The sequence below is a fragment of the Coregonus lavaretus genome, assembly GCF_964263955.1.
Source record: "Coregonus lavaretus genome assembly, contig: HAP1_SCAFFOLD_7430, whole genome shotgun sequence".
Classification (NCBI taxonomy): Eukaryota; Metazoa; Chordata; class Actinopteri; order Salmoniformes; family Salmonidae; genus Coregonus; species Coregonus lavaretus.
The window spans coordinates 1-20,000 of record NW_028158309.1 but is presented as its reverse complement, the minus strand read 5'-3'; the positions used below and the strand labels follow the sequence as shown (position 1 = coordinate 20,000).

The 20,000-nt window shown below is 45.1% G+C and overlaps 1 protein-coding gene across 1 annotated transcript; it reads left to right on the top strand.

The window, feature by feature from the left end:
- Positions 1 to 11,588: 11,588 nt before the first annotated feature.
- On the top strand, positions 11,589 to 13,643 carry LOC311124179 (mastermind-like domain-containing protein 1; the record flags this gene model as incomplete). The annotated part of the gene is made up of 2 exons (XM_084198374.1): positions 11,589 to 11,651; positions 11,742 to 13,643. Coding segments are annotated over 2 exons (1,965 nt in total), but the record flags the coding sequence as incomplete, so codon positions are not given.
- Positions 13,644 to 20,000: the final 6,357 nt, after the last annotated feature.

Sequence of the window (20,000 nt, the reverse complement as noted above, 5' to 3'; positions counted from 1 at the left end):
AGTACACACGCACGCACACACACACACACTGACCCCATCTCTAAGTAAGATATGTCACAATAGCCCTGCTCTAACTTGAACTCCTTTGTCATAGCCTGTAGATTGTGGATGAATGGAGGGTTGTTATGACGTAAACAGCCGGGAACAACTGGTGTTGTGTAGTGAATGAAAACAGCTTCGCTCTCTTCCTGATCACTCCAGAAGAGCTGGGCCCAATATTCATAAAGCGTCTCAGAGTAAAGGCGCTGGTCTATGATCAGTTTTGCCTTTAGATCATAATGAATAAGATGATATGGACAGGTTAGGACGTGATCCTAGATCAGCACTCTGAATCTGAGACGCTTTATGAATACTGGCCCTGATTGCGTTTTAATAGGAAGGCTATTTAGCCCGCGACTGCATCAAACCTCCCCCTCCCCAGACACTTAATTCAAAACCTCATAAACTTTATTAGTATTCTAATGGGATGATGACGAGGATCATTACAGTTATGGTGTGACATTAAAATATGTATACATACGCTAAGATGTGACCACCAGGATGCTGTATGGATGACGAGTTGATGTAGTAGCAGTATGATGTTCAATGGGATTGTCTGTTGACGTCGTAAATTAAGATTTCATCACAATTGTTTGAAGGCATTGAAGAAACATTAAGGCAGTCGTAAATTGCTAACATATTGGTTCTAAATTGGCTGTAAATTGGTAGTAAATTACATGTTGAAACGATATGCAAATATTTTCAGGGAATAGACCTAGAGAGGCTAGGGGAGAGGTTAGAAGCACCAGGGGGTCCCTTGGGATGGGAGTGAAGGGGTATATGTGGAGTGTGTGTGTAGGGGAGGGCGGTACAGAAGGGGTAGGTTTCCCCCTTCTCCTAAAAATGGGTCACCCCCCTCCCTTGACACCGGGGGTCCCTATGGGAGAATTGTCTAATCCACTTTATCCTGTCTGAGACCTGAGACAGGCCCACCTGTCAGAATACATGTTGTACAGACAGACAGGGATCCATCCGGATCTGTTGTATGGCTAAACTGCCTTAAGACTGACTCCTTGTTCTGTTGTACTACTGCTAACTAGAGAGGGATCTGTTGTATGGCTAAACTGCCTTAAGACTGACTCCTTGTTCTGTTGTACTACTGCTAACTAGAGAGGGATCTGGATGTGCTAATACATTGTTCTAGTGCCACAGAGAGGGATCCCACCAAAGGATTACTGCAGATCCCCCATAGACTGACCCAGGATCAGATTAGGATCCAGTTCTGTTTTACTGATCACTAGACGCTCAGAGGAAACACTCCACTAATCTCTCTTAACCTTAACAGCTCTAGGTCTTTCCATGGGGAGAACCCAGAGACAGCCTAACTCAACCCCAGGTCTTTCCATGGGGAGAACCCAGAGACAGCCTAACTTAACCCCAGGTCTTTCCATGGGGAGAACCCAGAGACAGCCTAACTTAACCCCAGGTCTTTCCATGGGTTAACCCAGAGACAGCCTAACTCAAGCCCAGGACTTTCCATGGGTTAACCCAGAGACAGCCTAACTCAACCCAATGTCTTTCCATGGGTTAACCCAGGGACAGCCTAACTCAACCCCAGGTCTTTCCATGGGGAGAACCCAGAGACAGCCTAACTCAACCCCAGGTCTTTCCATGGGGAGAACCCAGAGACAGCCTAACTCAACCCCAGGTCTTTCCATGGGGAGAACCCAGAGACTTGATATCTTCCCTCCAATATCTTGGTTCAGTCCAGCTCCTGTGTTCTATAGCTATGCTTCATGTCTTCTAAAGAGTGAGTAAGTGTCACTTCCCTGTTCTGCAGTCTGACGTCATCAGAGGAAGTGTTTTCTGACCAGCTGGCTGGTCTCTGTGGAATGTCCTCGTTGTCATCACTTTGTGACATCATCACCTATGATGTAATCGATGACATCATCAAACTGCGGGGTCTCCAAACGTGTCATCAGCGAGTAGCGAGTTAGGGCGTTGAGGCGATGTTGGTGTGGCGATAACACATTGTTGGCATGATGATACGGCGTATACGTGTGGTGTTGACACATGGGATGACAGACAGGCAGTGTAGGGGCAGGGGGGGAGGGGGAAGGTGACAATGTAACGCTGTAAATCCCTGTGGAGCGAACATTCGGCAGTGGGGATTTGAGGGCACAAACACATACACACACACACTGATGTACTACTGCTAACTAGAGAGGGATCTGGATGTGCTAATACATTGTTCTACTGCTACAGAGAGGGATCCCCCAAAGGATTACTGCAGATCCCCTATAGACTGACCCAGGATCAGATCAGGATCCAGTTCTGTTTTACTGATCACTAGACGCTCAGAGGAAACACTCCACTAATCTCTCTTAACCTTAACAGCTCTAGGTCTTTCCATGGGGAGAACCCAGAGACAGCCTAACTCAACCCCAGGTCTTTCCATGGGGAGAACCCAGAGACAGCCTAACTTAACCCCAGGTCTTTCCATGGGGAGAACCCAGAGACAGCTTAACTCAACCCCAGGTCTTTCCATGGGTTAACCCAGAGACAGCTTAACTCAACCCCAGGTCTTTCCATGGGGAGAACCCAGAGACAGCTTAACTCAACCCCAGGTCTTTCCATGGGTTAACCCAGAGACAGCTTAACTCAACCCCAGGTCTTTCCATGGGTTAACCCAGAGACAGCCTAACTCAACCCCAGGTCTTTCCATGGGGAGAACCCAGAGACTTGATATCTTTCCTCCAATATCTTGGGACAGTCCAGCTCCCTGTGGAGCAAACAGGCGGCAGCAGGGTTTTGAGGGCACAAACACACGCTGATGTAGCCTAGGCAACAGAGTTGTTGATGTCAGAGCTGGTGATTAAAGAGGAAACAATAGAACAGCTAATAATGACTGACACACCATTATACATTACAGAGGGAGGGACCTTAACCCTTACCTTAACCCTTACATTTACATTTACATTTTAGTCATTTAGCAGACGCTCTTATCCAGAGCGACTTACAGTTAGTGAATACATATTTTGGAATCGAACCCACAACCCTGGCATTGCAAACGCCATGCTCTATCAACGCTACATCCCTGCCCTTAACTGTTTTAACTGGGATGTCCCAAGGATCCCCTTGAGACGTTTCTCATTGTGTATCTCTACCAGTATAATGATGGAATATGAATGACATAATAACAGGACGATTCTCTCTCCCACTCTCTCTCTCGCTCTCTTTCTGTCTCTCGCTCTCCTTCTGTCTCTCTCTCTCTCTCTCTCTCTCTCTCTCTCTCTCTCTCTCTCTCTCTCTCTCTCTCTCTCTCTCTTTCTCTGTCTCTCTCTCTCTCTCTTTCTCTATCGTTCTCTGTCACTCTTCTCTCGCTGTATGTCTCTTTCTTTCTTTCTTTCTTTCTTTCTTTCTTTCTTTCTTTCTTTCTTTCTTTCTTTCTTTCTTTCTTTCTTTCTTTCTTTCTTTCTTTCTTTCTTTCTTTCTTTCTTTCTTTCTTTCTTTCTTTCTTTCTTTGTCTGTCTGTCTGTCTGTCAATCTGTTTGTGTTGCTCTCTCTTTCTGTCTCTGTGTTGACAGATTGTGATGTCAGTCATAATGAAACAAACCTGATTGCTACCGAATGAGAAAACTCCCCTCCTTTTTTCCACGCTCTCCATCTCTCCTCTCCTCCATCATCTCCTCCTCGAGAGTGAGAGGAAGAGAGAGAGGGAGAGATGGAGAGAGAGAGGTAAATCAAATCAAATCAAATCTTATTTGCCACATGCACCGAATACAACAGGTGTAGACATTACAGTGAAATGCTTACTTACAAGCCCTTAACCAACAATGCAGTTTTTAAGAGAAAAAAAAAGTGTTAAGTAAAAAATAGATAAGTAAAAAATAGAAGTAAAATAAAATAACAGTAGGGAGGCTATATACTGGGGGTACCGGTACAGAGTCAATGTGCGGGGGCACCGGTTAGTCGATGGTGCAGCTGTAGAACATTTTGAGGATCTGAGGACCCATGCCATTCTCCTGAGGGGGAATAGGCTTTGTCGTGCCCTCTTCACAACTGTCTTGGTGTGTTTGGACCATGATAGTTTGTTGGTGATGTGGACACCAAGGAACTTGAAGCTCTCAACCTGTTCCACTACAACCCCGTCGATGAGAATGGGGGCGCGCTCAGTCCTCTTTTTATCCTGTAGTCCACAATCATCTCCTTTGTCTTGATCACGTTGAGGGAGAGGTTGTTATCCTGGCACCACATGGCCAGGTCTCTGACCTCCACCCTATAGGCTGTCTTATCGTTGTCAGTGATCAGGCCTACCACTGTTGTGTCGTCGGCAAACGTAATGATGGTGTTGGAGTCGTGCCTGGTCATGCAGTCATGGGTGAAAAGGGAGGACAGGAGGGGACATGTCCTGGTAATCCGTCTGGCCCTGCGGCCTTGTGAATGTTGACCTGCTTAAAAGTCTTACTCACATTGGCTACGGAGAGCGTGATCACATAGTCATCCGGAACAGCTGATGTTCTCATGCATGCTTCAGTGTTGCTTGCCTCGAAGCGAGCATAGAAGTGATTTAGCTCGTCTGGTAGGCTTGTGTCACTGCGCAGCTCACGGCTGTAGTCTGAAATAGTTTTCAAGCCCTGCCACATCCGACGAGCGTCGGAGCCGGTGTAGTACGATTCAATCTTAGTCCTGTATTGACTCTTTGCCTGTTTGATGGTTCGTAGGGCATAGCGGCATTTCTTATAAGCGTCCGGGTTAGATTCCGGCTCCTTGAAAGTGGCAGCTCTACCCTTTAGCTCAGTGTGGATGTTGCCTGTAATCCATGGCTTCTGGTTGGAGGATTTACGTACGGTCACTGTGGGGACGACGTCATCGATGCACTTATTGATGAAGCCAGTGACTGATGTGGTGTACTCCTCAATGCTATCTGAAGAATCCCGGAACATATTCCAGTCTGTGCTAGCAAAACAGTCCTGTAGCTTAGCATCTGTGTCATCTGACCACTTCCTTATTAACCGAGTCACTGGTGCTTCCTGCTTTAGTTTTTGCTTATAAGCAGGAATCAGGAGGATAGAGTTATGGTCAGATTTGCCAAATGGAGGGTGAGGGAGAAATGTGTATGTGTCTCTGTGTGTGGAGTAAAGGTGGTCTAGAGTTGTTTTTGCTCTGGTTGCACATTTAACATGCTGGTAGAAATTAGGTAGAACGGATTTATGTTTCTCTGCATTAAAGTCCCCGGCCACTAGGAGCGCTGCCTCTGGATGAGCGTTTTCCTGTTTACTTATGGCCTTATACAGCTCATTGAGTGCAATCTTAGTGCCAGCATCGGTTTGTGGTGGTAAATAGACAGCTACGAAAAATATAGATGAAAACCCTCTTGGTAGATAGTGTGGTCTACAGCTTATCATAAGATACTCTACCTCAGGCGAGCAAAACCTCGAGATTTCCTTTGTATTAGATTTTATGCACCAGCTGTTGTTTACAAATATACACAGACCGCCACCCCTTGTCTTACCGGAGTCAGCCGTTCTATCCTGCCGATGTAGTGTATATCCCGCCAGCTGTATGTTGTCCATGTCGTCGTTCAGCCACGAATCCATGAAACATAAGATATTACAGTTTTTAATGTCCCGTTGGTAGGATAACCTTAATCTTAGGTCGTCCAATTTATTTTCAAATGATTGAACATTGGCTAATAGGATTGCTGGAAGAGGCAGTTTACTCGCTCGCCGTCGGATCCTTACAAGGCATCCCGACCTACTGTATTATTGCATGCATTATATTGTTCCTATAGTGTTGTTGTTGTTATACTGTATGTATACAACTGTATGTAAACCAAAACTATTCATACGTTTTGGTCATAGAGTTTTTGTTGCCTGTGATGCTCTCTCATTCAATTCAATTTAAGGGCTTTATTGGCATGGGAAACATATGTTTACATTGTCAAAGCAAGTGAAATAGATAATAAACAAAATATTACAGTAAACACTACACTCACAAAAGTTCCAAAAGAATAAAGACATTTCAAATGTCATATTATGTCTATATACAGTGTTGTAACGATGTGCAAATAGTTCAAGTACAAAAGGGAAAATAAATAAACATAAATATGGGTTGTATTTACAATGGTGTTTGTTCTTCACTGGTTGCCCTTTTCTTGTGGCAACAGGTCACAAATCTTGCTGCTGTGATCGCACACTGTGGTATTTCACCCAATAGATATGGGAGTTTATCAAAATTGGATTCGTTTTCTAATTCTTTGTTGGACTGTGTAATCTGAGGGAAATATGTGTCTCTAATATGGTCATACATTTGGCACGAGGTTAGGAAGTGCAGCTCAGTTTCCACTTCATTTTGTGGGCAGTGTGCACAAAGCCTGTCCTCTCTTGAAAGCCAGGTCTGCCTACGGCGGCCTTTCTCAATAGCAAGGCTATGCTCACTGAGTCTCTCTCTCTCTCTCTCTCTCTCTCTCTCTCTCTCTCTCTCTCTCTCTCTCTCTCTCTCTCTCTCTCTCTCTCTCTTTCTCTCCCTCTGCCTCTCTCTGCCTCTCTCTGCCTCCCTCCTTCTCACTCTCTACCGCATCTGCTGTCTCGACCTCTGAATCCTCAGCTATGAAAAGCCAACTGACATTTACTCCTGAGGTGCTGACCTGCTGCACCCTCTATAACCACTGTGATTATTATTTGACCCTGCTGGTCATCTATTAATGTTTGAACATCTTGAGAACGATCTGGCCTTAATGGCCATGTACTCTTATAATCTCCATCCGGCACAGCCAGCAGGGGACTGACACCCCTCAGAGCCTGGTTTTTCCTAGCCACTGTGCTTCTACATCTGCATTGCTTGCTGTCTGGGGTTTTAGGCTGGGTTTCTGTATAAGCACTTTGTCACAACTGCTGATGTAAAAAGGGCTTTATATATACATTTGATTGATTTATGATTGGTCATGCTGGTTGTGAACTAGAGAGCAGTATTGGTGACAGAGTGGGTGTCAGAATGGGGGGAAAGTTCTTAGGCCAGTGAAAGAGAGAAGGAAAGGAGCGAAAAGAGAAGTAGAGGTAGAGAAAGAGAAGGCTTAGGGCAGGGTTCCCCAACCGGCGGCCCGTGGGCTGAATTTGGCCTGCAGGATTTTTATTTGGCCCCCAAAGTTTTCTGAACAAAACTTTTTATTTAAATGTTTTATTGTTGGACATAAAAGACAGTAAAAACAAATCAGCTCAAAGTGAGTTTAATCGTTTCCAAAGAGTTTCTATACATAATAAAGAGATATATGTGATCGTATGCAAATACAGGTTTTACTAATGTTTTGTACACTCAGTGTGTGTGTGTATATATATATATATATATATATATATATATATATATATATATATATATATATATATATACAGCGCATTCGGAATGTATTCAGACCCCTTCACTTTTTCCACATTTTGTTACGTTACAGCCTTATTCTAAAATGGATTAAATAAAACATTTTCCTCCTCAATCTACACACAATACCCCATAATGACAAAGCGAAAACAGAAATACCTTATTTAAATAAGTATTCAGACCCTTTGCTATGAGACTCGAAATTGAGCTCAGTTGCATCCTGTTTCCATTGATCATCCTTGAGATGTTTCTACAACTTGATTTGAGTCCACCTGTGGTAGATTCAACTGATTGGACATGATTTGGAAAGGCACACACCTGTCTATATAAGGTCCCACAGTTGACAGTGCATGTCAGAGCAAAAACCAAGCCATGGGGTCGAAGGAATTGTCCGTATAGCTCCGAGACAGGATTTTGTCGAGGCACAGATCTGGGGAAGGGTACCAAAACATTTCTGCAGCATTGAAGGTCCCCAAGAACACAGTGGCCTCCATCATTCTTAAATGGAAGAAGATTGGAACCATCAAGAACCCGATGGTCACTCCAGACTTCCTCTGTGGAGATGGGAGAACCTTCCAGAAGGACAACCATCTCTGCAGCACTCCACCAATCAGGCCTTTATGTTAGCGTGGCCAGATGGAAGCCACTCCTCTGTAAAAGGCACATGACAGCCCGCTTGGAGTTTGCCAAAAGGCACCTAAAGGACTCACACCATGAGAAACAAGATTCTCGGGTCTGATGAAACCAAGACTGAACTCTTTGGCCTGAATGCCAAGCGTCATGTCTGGAGGAAACCTGGCACCATCCCTACGGTGAAGCATGGTGGTGGCAGCATCATGCTGTGGGGATGTCTTTCAGCGGCAGGGACTGGGAGACTAGTCAGGATTGAGGGAAAGATTAACGGAGCAAAGTACAGAGAGATCATTGATGAAAACCTGCTCCAGAGTGCTCAGGACCTCAGACTGGGGCGAAGGTTCACCTTACAACAGGACAACGACCCTAAGCACACAACCAAGACAACGCAGGAGTGGCTTCGGGACAAGTCTCTGAATGTCCTTGAGTGGCCCAGCCAGAGCCCGGACTTGAACCAGATCGAACATCTCTGGAGAGACCTGAAAATAGCTGTGCAGTAATGCTCCCCATCCAATCTGACAGAGTTTGAGAGGATCTGCTGAGATTAATGGGAGAAACTCCCCAAATACAGGTGTACCAAGCTTGTAGCGTCATACCTAAGAAAAGACTCAAGGCTGTAATCGCTGCCAAAGGTGCTTCAACAAAGTACTGAGTAAAGGGTCTGAATACTTATGTAAATGTGATATTTCAGGTTGTTTTTTAAAATACATTTGCACAAATTTCGTAAAACCTGTTTTTGCTTTGTCATCATGGGGTATTGTGCGTGGATCGATGAGGGGAAAAAACTATGTAATCCATTTTAGAATAAGGCTGCAACGTAACAAAATGTGGAAAAAGTGAATGGGTCTGAATACTTTCCGAATGCACACATATATAAACACACACACACACACACACACACACACATATACACTACCGTTCAAAAGTTTGGGGTCACTTAGAAATGTCATGTCCTTGTTTTCTAAAGAAAAGCAATTTTTTTGTCCATTAAAATAACATCAAATTGATCAGAAATACAGTGTAGACGTTGTTCATGTTGTAAATGGCTATTATAGCTGGAAACGGCTGATTTGTAATGGAATATCTACATAGGCGTACAGAGGCCCATTATCAGCAACCATCAGTCCTGTGTTCCAATGGCACGTTGTGTTTGCTAATCCAAGTTTATCATTTTAAAAGGCTAATAGATCATTAGAAAAGCCTTTTGCAATTATGTTAGCACAGCTGAAAACTCTTGTGCTGATTAAAGAAACAATAAAACTGGCCTTCTTGAGACTAGTTGAGTATCTGGAGCATCAGCAATTGTGGGTTCAATTACAGGCTCAAAATGGCAAGAAACAAATAACTTTCTTCTGAAACTCGTCAGTCTATTCTTGTTCTGAGAAATTAAGGCTATTCCATGCGAGAAATTGCCAAGAAACTGAAAATCTCGTACAACGCTGTGTACTACTCCCTTCACAGAACAGCGCAAACTGGCTCTAACCAGAATAAAAAGAGGAGTTGGAGGCCCCGGTGCACAACTGAGCAAGAGGACAATTACATTAGTGTCTAGTTTGAGAAACAGACGCCTCACAGGTCCTCAACTGGCAGCTTCATTAAATAGTACCCGCAAAACACCAGTCTCAACGTCAACAGTGAAGAGGCGACTCCGAGAGTTGCAAAGAAAAAGCCATATCTCAGACTGGCCAATAAAAAGAAAAGATTAAGATGGAATGCCATGCCGACGCCAGCCCTATTCCCTATATAGTGCACTACTTTTAACAAGGGTCAATAGGGCTCTGGTCAAAAGTAGTGCACTATATAGGGAATAGGGAGCCTTAGCACACTCTTTTCTTTCTCCCTCTCTCACCCTGTCTCTCTATCTCCCTTGGCGTCATCCAGTGATTCAACCTTCATCAGTCTTTTGGCTGAAGAGTTCTTTAGGAATGTTGATGATCAATGCAAACATCAGAAGAATGCGACACTCTTAGAAAGCTCCAGAATTCTCCAGAACACTTGGAGCCACTTGGATCCCTTCTGAAAAGCCCTTTTAGACTAGATTCTAGAACCCATGTGATGAAAAGAAAGCATCTTACCTCAAAGTTCCAACCACCACAACTAAAATAGATGAAAGCATCCTCTAAATCTGAATCTCTCTTTGAATAAAATAGAATCCCAATGAGGGGCTTTAGAGTTTGAAGTTTAGAGGGGGTTCCAGGGAATTTGGAGATGGGGTGTCTTAATCCTTCTAGGGGTGCTCCGGGGGCTCTTGGGGTGGGTACAGAGGGGTACGTGAGGACGACATTGACCCTTCAGTCAGTCCATCACAGTAATAGAAACAGGCATCTCAGTCAGTGATCCTTTGTATCCCACTTCTGGCACCAACACACACACATATGCACACACGCAGCCACACACACACAAAAGAGCCTACGGATCCCACTTCTGGCAGCAGTGTGCGTGCAGCTGCAGGGAAGAAAGAACAGAACACTAATAATACAGCATAGGGTGTGTGTGTGTGTGTGTGTGTGTGCGTGGGTGTGAGTGCGTGTGTGTGTGTGTGTGTGTGTGTGTGCGTGTGCGTGGGTGTGAGTGCGTGTGTGTGTGTGTGTGTGTGTGTGTGTGTGTGTGTGTGTGCGTGTGCGTGGGTGTGAGTGCGTGTGCGTGCGTGTGTGTGTGTGTGTGTGTACACAGTGGTGACTGGTGGGTTAGCCATATACCAGAGCCCTGAGATCCCTATAGACCTGCCAGACAGCGAGTGGGAAGACCATGATAGACTGTACCATCTATGGAGACTATAGAAAGCTACAATGTTGACAATAGAAGGCTTTAATCGACAATAGAAAGCTACAATGTTGACAATAGAAGGCTTTAATCGACAATAGAAAGCTACAATGTTGACAATAGAAGGCTTTAATCGACAATAGAAAGCTAAAATGTTGACAATAGAAGGCTTTAATCGACAATAGAAAGCTACAATGTTGACAATAGAAGGCTTTATCGACAATAGAAAGCTACAATGTTGACAATAGAAGGCTTTATCGACAATAGAAAGCTACAATGTTGACAATAGAAGGCTTTATCGACAATAGAAAGCTACAATGTTGACAATAGAAGGTTTTATCGACAATAGAAAGCTACAGTGTTGACAATAGAAGGCTTTATCGACAATAGAAAGCTACAATGTTGACAATAGAATGCTTTATCGACAATAGAAAGCTACAATGTTGACAATAGAAGGCTTTATCGACAATAGAAAGCTAAAGTGTTGACAATAGAATACTTTATCGACAATAGAAAGCTACAATGTTGACAATAGAAGGTTTTATCGACAATAGAAAGCCACAATGTTGACAATAGAAGGCTTTATCGACAATAGAAAGCTACAATGTTGACAATAGAAAGCTTTATCAACAATAAAAAGCTACAATGTTGACAATAGAATACTTTATCGACAATAAAAGCTACAATGTTGACAACAGAGAGCTACAATGTCGACAATAGAGAGCTACAATGTCGACAATAGAAAGCTACAATGTCTACAACAGCAAGCTACAATGTCGACAATAGAAAGCTACAATGTCGACAACAGAAAGCTACAATGTCGTCAACAGAAAGCTACAATGTCGACAATAGAAAGCTACTATGCCATCAACAGTTTTCCAGCACCTCCGTCCCTCTGCAGAGTGTGTTTATTCATTAGTGTCTGATGGTGCTGGTAGTCAATTCTGTTGGGTAGTTCTCTGTGATACTCACCTTCTCTCTTCTCCCTCCAGCTGTCTGGATCACTGAAGAGGAGGCTGACTGTGACCGAGGGGGCCTACCAGGGAGGTTTACGGCAGGGCCAAGGGCCCAGTAACATCCCCAGTCTTGTCCCCGGTTCAGGTCTGGGTCTGAATGGTACCTCCTACGGTACCTCCATGACCCATGTTCCCGGGGAGCCCGCCAAGCGACTCCGCCTGGAGGATGTGACCCTCGCCATTGGTAGCAGCTTCCAGCAGAGTCCTTACTGTGGAGGACTGAGTTCTGGAGGTCATGGAGGACCTGGAAGTCAGGGGTCACTGGAAGGTAACAGGCTGGGGAACGGTAACTCCGGCCTGGGGTCGCCTTACTCCATGCCCCCTAAGGTGAGTCCAGGGTCTGGGAGTGGTGGTGGAGGAGGTGGAGGTGGAGGACATTTTCACCCCAATGGAAGCTCCTTGTCGGCCCCATCGGTTGAGCAGGAGCTGCAAGATATTCTGGATGAACTGACTAAGAACCCGGATCCGTCGTTGACGGAGTTAGATCTTGACAAGATACTGGGGAGTAAAGAGGAACAGAATCAGAATCAAGGGCCTGGGCCAGGGTATATCCACCCACACTCGCCCAAACGCTCCCCCCAGAGACCCACCTCTCACCTGGAGAGCCACCTCACCCGTTCCCCAGGCTTCCCCCAGGCCGGGTCTCCCCAAGTAGGCCCGAGTCCAGCTGGAGCTCCCTACTCCATACCCCACCCCTCCAAACCGGTCCCCTCACCCCTCTCGGCCTCCCCTCATCACTCCTCTTCCTCCTCTTCATCCCAGAATCAAGCTCGTTCTCCAATGCTCTCAGCCGCCCTCTCGTCTCGACCCGGTTCCACGTGGCACGAAGTATCGCGAGCCCAACAGCTCCAGCAAATGGCGTCCAACTCCAACAAACACCATTCCTCCAACACCCCTATCCCACAGAACCAGTCCCAGAACCAGACCCAGGCCTCTATGCCTCCTCTATCCCAGCAAGGCTCACCCTGGGGTGGGCAGAAACTGCCCAACCTCCCCAACTCCTCCCCGCTCCACCAGCAACCATTCAGCCCGGCTGGAAGCATCCAGAGCCCTCAGGGATCGCTGAGTCTCCCATCCGCTGGTCCTTCACCACCCTACCACCCAGAGAAGCTAGGCAGTCCGGCTATCACCCAACCCCCCTTCAGCCCACAAAGTACCCTCCTACCTGGAGGAACCACCACCACATCCAGCACTTCATCCAACATCCAGGGGTCCCAGGCCAGCTACATGCCCAGCGGAGGTGCACCGACACCGGGCGCCACAAGGCCCTCGCCCCCCTACAGGACGGACAAGCCCCATGTTAGTCCGTTGCTTCAACCCCAGCCTCAACCTCAACCCCAGAACCAACCCCAAACTCAACATCCACATCCATACAGCACCCAGAACGGGTCGGGACCCAACAACAATATGTCTAGCCAGCTCTACAAAGCCATGACTGCAGGTCAACCCAGCAGCCTCAAGCTACTCATGCAACAACAACAACAACAACAACAACAGCAACAGTCGAACACACAGCAGCTACAGACTAACGCCCAGCTGGGACAACACCCGTCCATGTCCAAACCAGGCGGTGGTGGCGGTGTACCCCACCAAGAACCCCCATACTCCTTCACTAACACCAAACCCCTTCGCCACTTTGATCCCAACCCGGACCACCAAGGTGGACAGCAGCAGAAGATGGGGGGAGGGGGACCGCCTGGACAAGGACCCCCCAACTCCATGGCAGGTTATCGGGGAATGCAGCATGGGGGTGCTGCCGGAACAGCAGCATCTGTAGCAGCGAACCACGCCCATTTACTACAGCAGAGGATGCAGCAGATGGCAGCGATGCAACAGGCTGCAGCAGGAGCCTTGGGAGGGCCACAGCACTGTAGAGAGGTGAGTCATGATTGTCTGATTCTTCTTCGTGGTTGCAGTACGTTGAGAGGCGATTGGCTGGTTCTACTTCCTGGTTGCAGTATGTAAAGTGGTGATTGGCTGGCTATACTTCCTGGTTGCAGTATTTTGTGGAGGTCTAAACGTTACATGGCATGTAGTGGTCATTGGGCCATACTGTAAAGCGGTGAGAGATTGGCTGATTCTACTGGTTATACTTTACACTAATAACATGTCAGTCACAAGAGGAATACAATATAAGAATGGGGCTATGTACAGGAAGTACCAGTACAAGATCAATGAGCAGAGAGAGGTACGAGGTATTTGAGGTAGATATGTACATGAAGGCAGGGTAAAGTGACTAGGCATCAGGATAGATAATAATAAGGTATTTGAGATAGATATGTACATGAAGGCAGGGTAAAGTGACTAGGCATCAGGATAGATAATAATAAGGTATTTGAGGTAGATATGTACTTGAAAGCAGGGTAAAGTGACTAGGCATCAGGATAGATAATAATAAGGTATTTGAGGTAGATATGTACATGAAGGCAGGGTAAAATGACTAGGCATCAGGATAGATAATAATAAGGTATTTGAGGTAGATATGTACATGAAGGCAGGGTAAAGTGACTAGGCATCAGGATAGATAATAATAAGGTATTTGAGGTAGATATGTACATGAAGGCAGGGTAAAGTGACTAGGCATCAGGACAGATAATAATAAGGTATTTGAGGTAGATATGTACATGAAGGCAGGGTAAAGTGACTAGGCATCAGGATAGATAATAATAAGGTATTTGAGGTAGATATGTACATGAAGGCAGGGTAAAGTGACTAGGCATCAGGATAGATAATAATAAGGTATTTGAGGTAGATATGTACATGAAGGCAGGGTAAAGTGACTAGGCATCGGGATAGATAATAATAAGGTATTTGAGGTAGATATGTACATGAAGGCTGGGTAAAGTGACTAGGCATCAGGATAGATAATAATAATAAGGTATTTGAGGTAGATATGTACATGAAGGCAGGGTAAAGTGACTAGGCACCAGGATAGATAATAATAAGGTATTTGAGGTAGATATGTACATGAAGGCAGGGTAAAGTGTCTAGGCATCAGGATAGATAATAATAAGGTATTTGAGGTAGATATGTACATGAAGGCAGGGTAAAGTGTCTAGGCATCAGGATAGATAATAATAAGGTATTTGAGGTAGATATGTACATGAAGGCAGGGTAAAGTGACTAGGCATCAGGATAGATAATAATAAGGTATTTGAGGTAGATATGTACATGAAGGCAGGGTAAAGTGTCTAGGCATCAGGATAGATAATAATAAGGGTAAAATAAAGAACAGAGTAGCAGCAGCATATGATGAGAGTTAAAGTGTGTGCATGTGTGTGTATAATGTGTATGCATGTGTGTTTGTGTTGTGTCGGTCTGCATGTGTGTGTTATGTGTGTGTGCGTATGCGTATGCGTATGCGTATGTAGTGTATGTGAATGTGTGTGGGTTTTGTGTGGGAGTGTCAATGTAGTGTGTGTGAGTGAGTGTGTATATGGTTTGTATATATAGTCTAGTGAGTGTGTGTAGGGTCAGTGCAAGATGGAGTTAGTGCAGATAGTTTGGGTACCATTAATTGACTATTTTGAAGTCAGGCTATTTAGCAGTCTTATGGCTTGGGGGGTAGAATCTGTCTCAGAGCCTGTTGATCCGAGAGCCGATTGCTACGGTACCGTTTGCCGGATGGTAGCAGAGTGAACAGTCTATGACTTGGGTGCCTGGAGGCTTTGGCAATTTTTCGGGCCTTCCTCAGACACCGCCTGGTATAGAGGTCCTGGATGGCAGGAAGCTTGGCACCAGTGATGTACTGGGCTGTACGCACCACCCTCTGTAGCGTTTTGCGGTCAAGGGCGGTGCATTTGCGGTGATGCAGCCAGTCAAGATTCTCTCAATTGTGCAGCTGTAGACCAGCCTCCTGAGGGGGAAGAGGTGCTACTGTGCCCTCTTCACGACTGTGCTGCTGTGCCCTCTCCACGACTGTGCTGCTGTGCCCTCTTCACGACTGTGCTGCTGTGCCCTCTTCACGACTGTGCTGGTGTGTTTGTTAAGTCCTTAGTGATGTGGACGCCAAGGAACTTGAAGCTCTCGACCCGCTCCACAAAGAGCCCTATTCCAGACTATTGTTAGTCCCCTACTTACTATCAAGTCACGATTCCTAAATCCCTAACCCTAAACCTAACCCTAACCCTAAACCTCACCACTAACCCCTTACCCTTACCCTAATAATTGTAACCCTATCCCTAATTGTAACCCTAACCCTAAACATAACCCCTAATCTTAAAATAGCCTTTGTCCTCATGGGGACGTGGGAAATGTCCACACGAGGGAGAATTTTCCTTGTTTTACTATCCTTGTGGGGACTTTTGGGGATTTTAGGTCCCCACAAGGATACACACACAAACACAGACACACACAGACACACACACACACACACACACACACACACACACACACACACACACGTATAGATGTAGGATTTTTTATTTCATCACCCTGTTGTTGCAGGAAATGCAATCTTATAGTGTATTTAAGGTTTAAAAAGGCTTCTAAAGTTAGTAAATTCCTCTTTAAAATATCAGACTTGATTTCCCCTAACTAAAAATGTATAAACCCCTACAAAAATGTCCATTAATTATAATCCACATAAGGATTATTTTCCTGCTGTGGAAACTGGTCAAATTAAGAATCGACATCGGTACACACGTACACTTGAAGTCGGAAGTTTACATAAACTTAGGCTGGTGTCATTAAAACTCGTTTTTCAACCACTCCACAAATTTCTTGTTAACAAACTATAGTTTTGGCAAGTCGGTTAGGACATCTACTTTGTGCATGACACGAGTAATCTTTCCAACAATTGTTTACAGACAGATTATTTCACTTATAATTCACTGTATCACAATTCCAGTGGGTCAGAAGTTTACATACACTAAGTTGACTGTGCCTTTAAACAGCTTGGAAAATTCCAGAAAATGATGTCATGGCTTTAGAAGCTTCTGATAGGCTAATTGACATAATTTGAGTCAATTGGAGGAGTACCTGTGGATGTATTTCAAGGCCTACATTCAAACAGTGCCTCTTTGCTTGACATCATCAGAAAATCTAAAGAAATCAGCCAAGACCTCAGAAACAGAATTGTAGACCTCCACAAGTCTGGTTCATCCTTGGGAGCAATTTCCAAACGCCTGAAGGTACCACGTTCATTTGTACAAACAATGGTATGCAAGTATAAACACCATGGGACCACGCAGCTGTCATACCGCTCAGAGATTAACGTACTTTGGTGCGAAAAGTGCAAATCAATCCCAGAACAACAGCAAAGGACCTTGTGAAGATGCTGGAGGAAACGGGTACAAAAGTATCTATATCCACAGTAAAACAAGACCTGTATCGACATAACCTGAAATGCCGCTCAGCAAGGAAGAAGCCACTGCTCCAAAACCACCATTAAAAAGCCAGACTACGGTTTGCACTGCACATGGGGACAAAGATCGTACTTTTTGGAGAAATGTCCTCTGGTCTGATGAAACAAAAATATAACTGTTTGGCCATAATGACCATCGTTATGTTTGGAGGAAAAAGGGGACGCTTGCAAGCCGAAGAATACAATCCCAACCGTGAAGCACGGGGGTGGCAGTATCATGCTGTGGGGGTGCTTTGCTGCAGGAGGGACTGGTGCACTTCACAAAATAGATGGCATCATGAGGAAGGAAAATTATGTGGATATGTTGAAGCAACATCTCAAGATATCAGTCAGGAAGTTAAAGATTGGTCGCAAATGGGTCTTCCAAATGGACAATGACCCCAACCATACTTCCAAAGTTGTGGCAAAATGGCTTAAGGACAACAAAGTCAAGGTATTGGAGTGGCCATCACAAAGCCCTGACCTCAATCCTATAGAAAATGTGTGGGCAGAACTGAAAAAGCGTGTGCGAGCAAGGAGGCCTACAAACCTGACTCAGTTACACCAGCTCTGTCAGGAGGAATGGGCCAAAATTCGGCCAACTTATTGTGGGAAGTTTGTGGAAGGCTACCCGAAACATTTGACCGAAGTTAAACAATTTAAAGGCAATGCTACCAAATACTAATTGAGTGCATGTAAACTTCTGACCCACTGGGAATGTGATGAAAGAAATAAAAGCTGAAATAAATCATTCTCTCTACTATTATTCTGACATTTCACATTCTTAAAATAAAGTGGTGATCCTAACTGACCTAAGACAGGGAATTTTTACTAGGATTAAATGTCAGGAATTGTGAAAAAACTGAGTTTAAATGTATTTGGCTAAGGTGTATGTAAACTTCCGACTTCAACTGTATGCACACACTCGCATTTGTCTTAAGCAACACACACAAACACACGCTAAAAACACAACTGAAACACTTAGACACACCACAGGGCCTTTTCCAGGACATGAACTCCCACATGGCAGTAGCTAGGCAAAACTAATTGCAGAAAAATCAATAACTAAATATTGCGATTGTGATTTGACTTGCGATATATCAGAATACTTGGGAGCAATCTGTTGATTGCATTTGACCTAACAGACGTTACACAAGGCTGAGTAGCGTTTCTAAATATTGCATGCGATATGGATCTCCTGCGATATGGAGCTCTTGCGATATGGATCTCCTGCGATATGGAGCTCTTGCAATATGGATTTCTTGCGATATGGATCTCTTGCGATATGGAGCTCTTGCGATATGGATATTGCACATGTCAATATTGCAATTTCGGTGTGAATTCCTACATCATAGAAAACATCTTAGACCCTCAGTCATCCACATTGTAGCATGTACACACACATGAAACCTGCTCACAGACACACACACATGAAACACGCTCACAGACACACACACACACGAAACACGCTCACAGACACACAGACACACACACACACGAAACCTGCTCACAGACACACACACACGAAACACGCTCACAGACACACACACACACGAAACACGCTCACAGACACACAGACACACACACACACGAAACCTGCTCACAGACACACACACACGAAACACGCTCACAGACACACACACACACGAAGCACGCTCACAGACACACAGACACACACACACACGAAACCTGCTCACAGACACACACACACGAAACACGCTCACAGACACACACACACGAAACACGCTCACAGACACACAGACACACACACACACGAAACCTGCTCACAGACACACACACACGAAACACGCTCACAGACACACACACACACGAAACACGCTCACAGACACACACACATGAAACACGCTCACAGACACACACACACGAAACACGCTCACAGACAGACACACACGAAACACACTCACAGACAAACACACACGAAACACGCTCACAGACAGACACACACGAAACACGCTCACAGACAGACACACACGAAACACGCTCACAGACACACACACACGAAACACGCTCACAGACAGACACACACGAAACACGCTCACAGACAGACACACACGAAACACGCTCACAGACACACACACACGAAACACGCTCACAGACACACACACACGAAACACGCTCACAGACAGACACACACGAAACACGCTCACAGACACACACACACACCATCCACTGATGCTGGTCATTATAACTGTCAGTCTACAGTTATCCCAGTCTCCCCACCACAGCGAGCTCCAGTCATGTGGAACTGTTTAGGGAACGGTTCAGGCTCAGTGAACCTACATTCATCCCTTGTTTACTCATCATTTGCAGTTATTAGGTTTTTTGGACGCATCTCGTTTGGGAGCCCTGATTTGTTTGCTAAATGTGAATGGAATTAATTCCAGATAATCAAAGGTTAATTAACAAATAGAACAAAGGTCAATTGGATAGGTATTTATGAGAAGTTGTTACCAGAGGGGAGGCAGGGGAGCAGAGAGGAGACACACACTCAAACACTCTCACAGAGGAGACAGGGATTGTTACTTCCACTAAGCAGACGCTGAAACATGGTGCTCAATGTTGCATGTCTATTGACTTTCTCATCTGGCTGTCGTGTGACATTAGTTACTAGGCTAATTGGCTGGCTGTTAAATCTTCTGTCTCTCTCTCTCTCTCTCTCTCTCTCTCTCTCTCTCTCTCTCTCTCTCTCTCTCTCTCTTTCTCTCTCTCTCTCTCTCTCTCTCTCTCTCTCTCTCTCTGTGCGTGTGTGAATCCTTCATCTCTATGTTCTAATCCACCTCTTATGCTACAGCTGGAGGAGGAGAGTCTGTCATCTGGATGTCTGGATGGGAGAGAGAGAACACCGCCCATCTGGATCTCTCTCTCTTTCT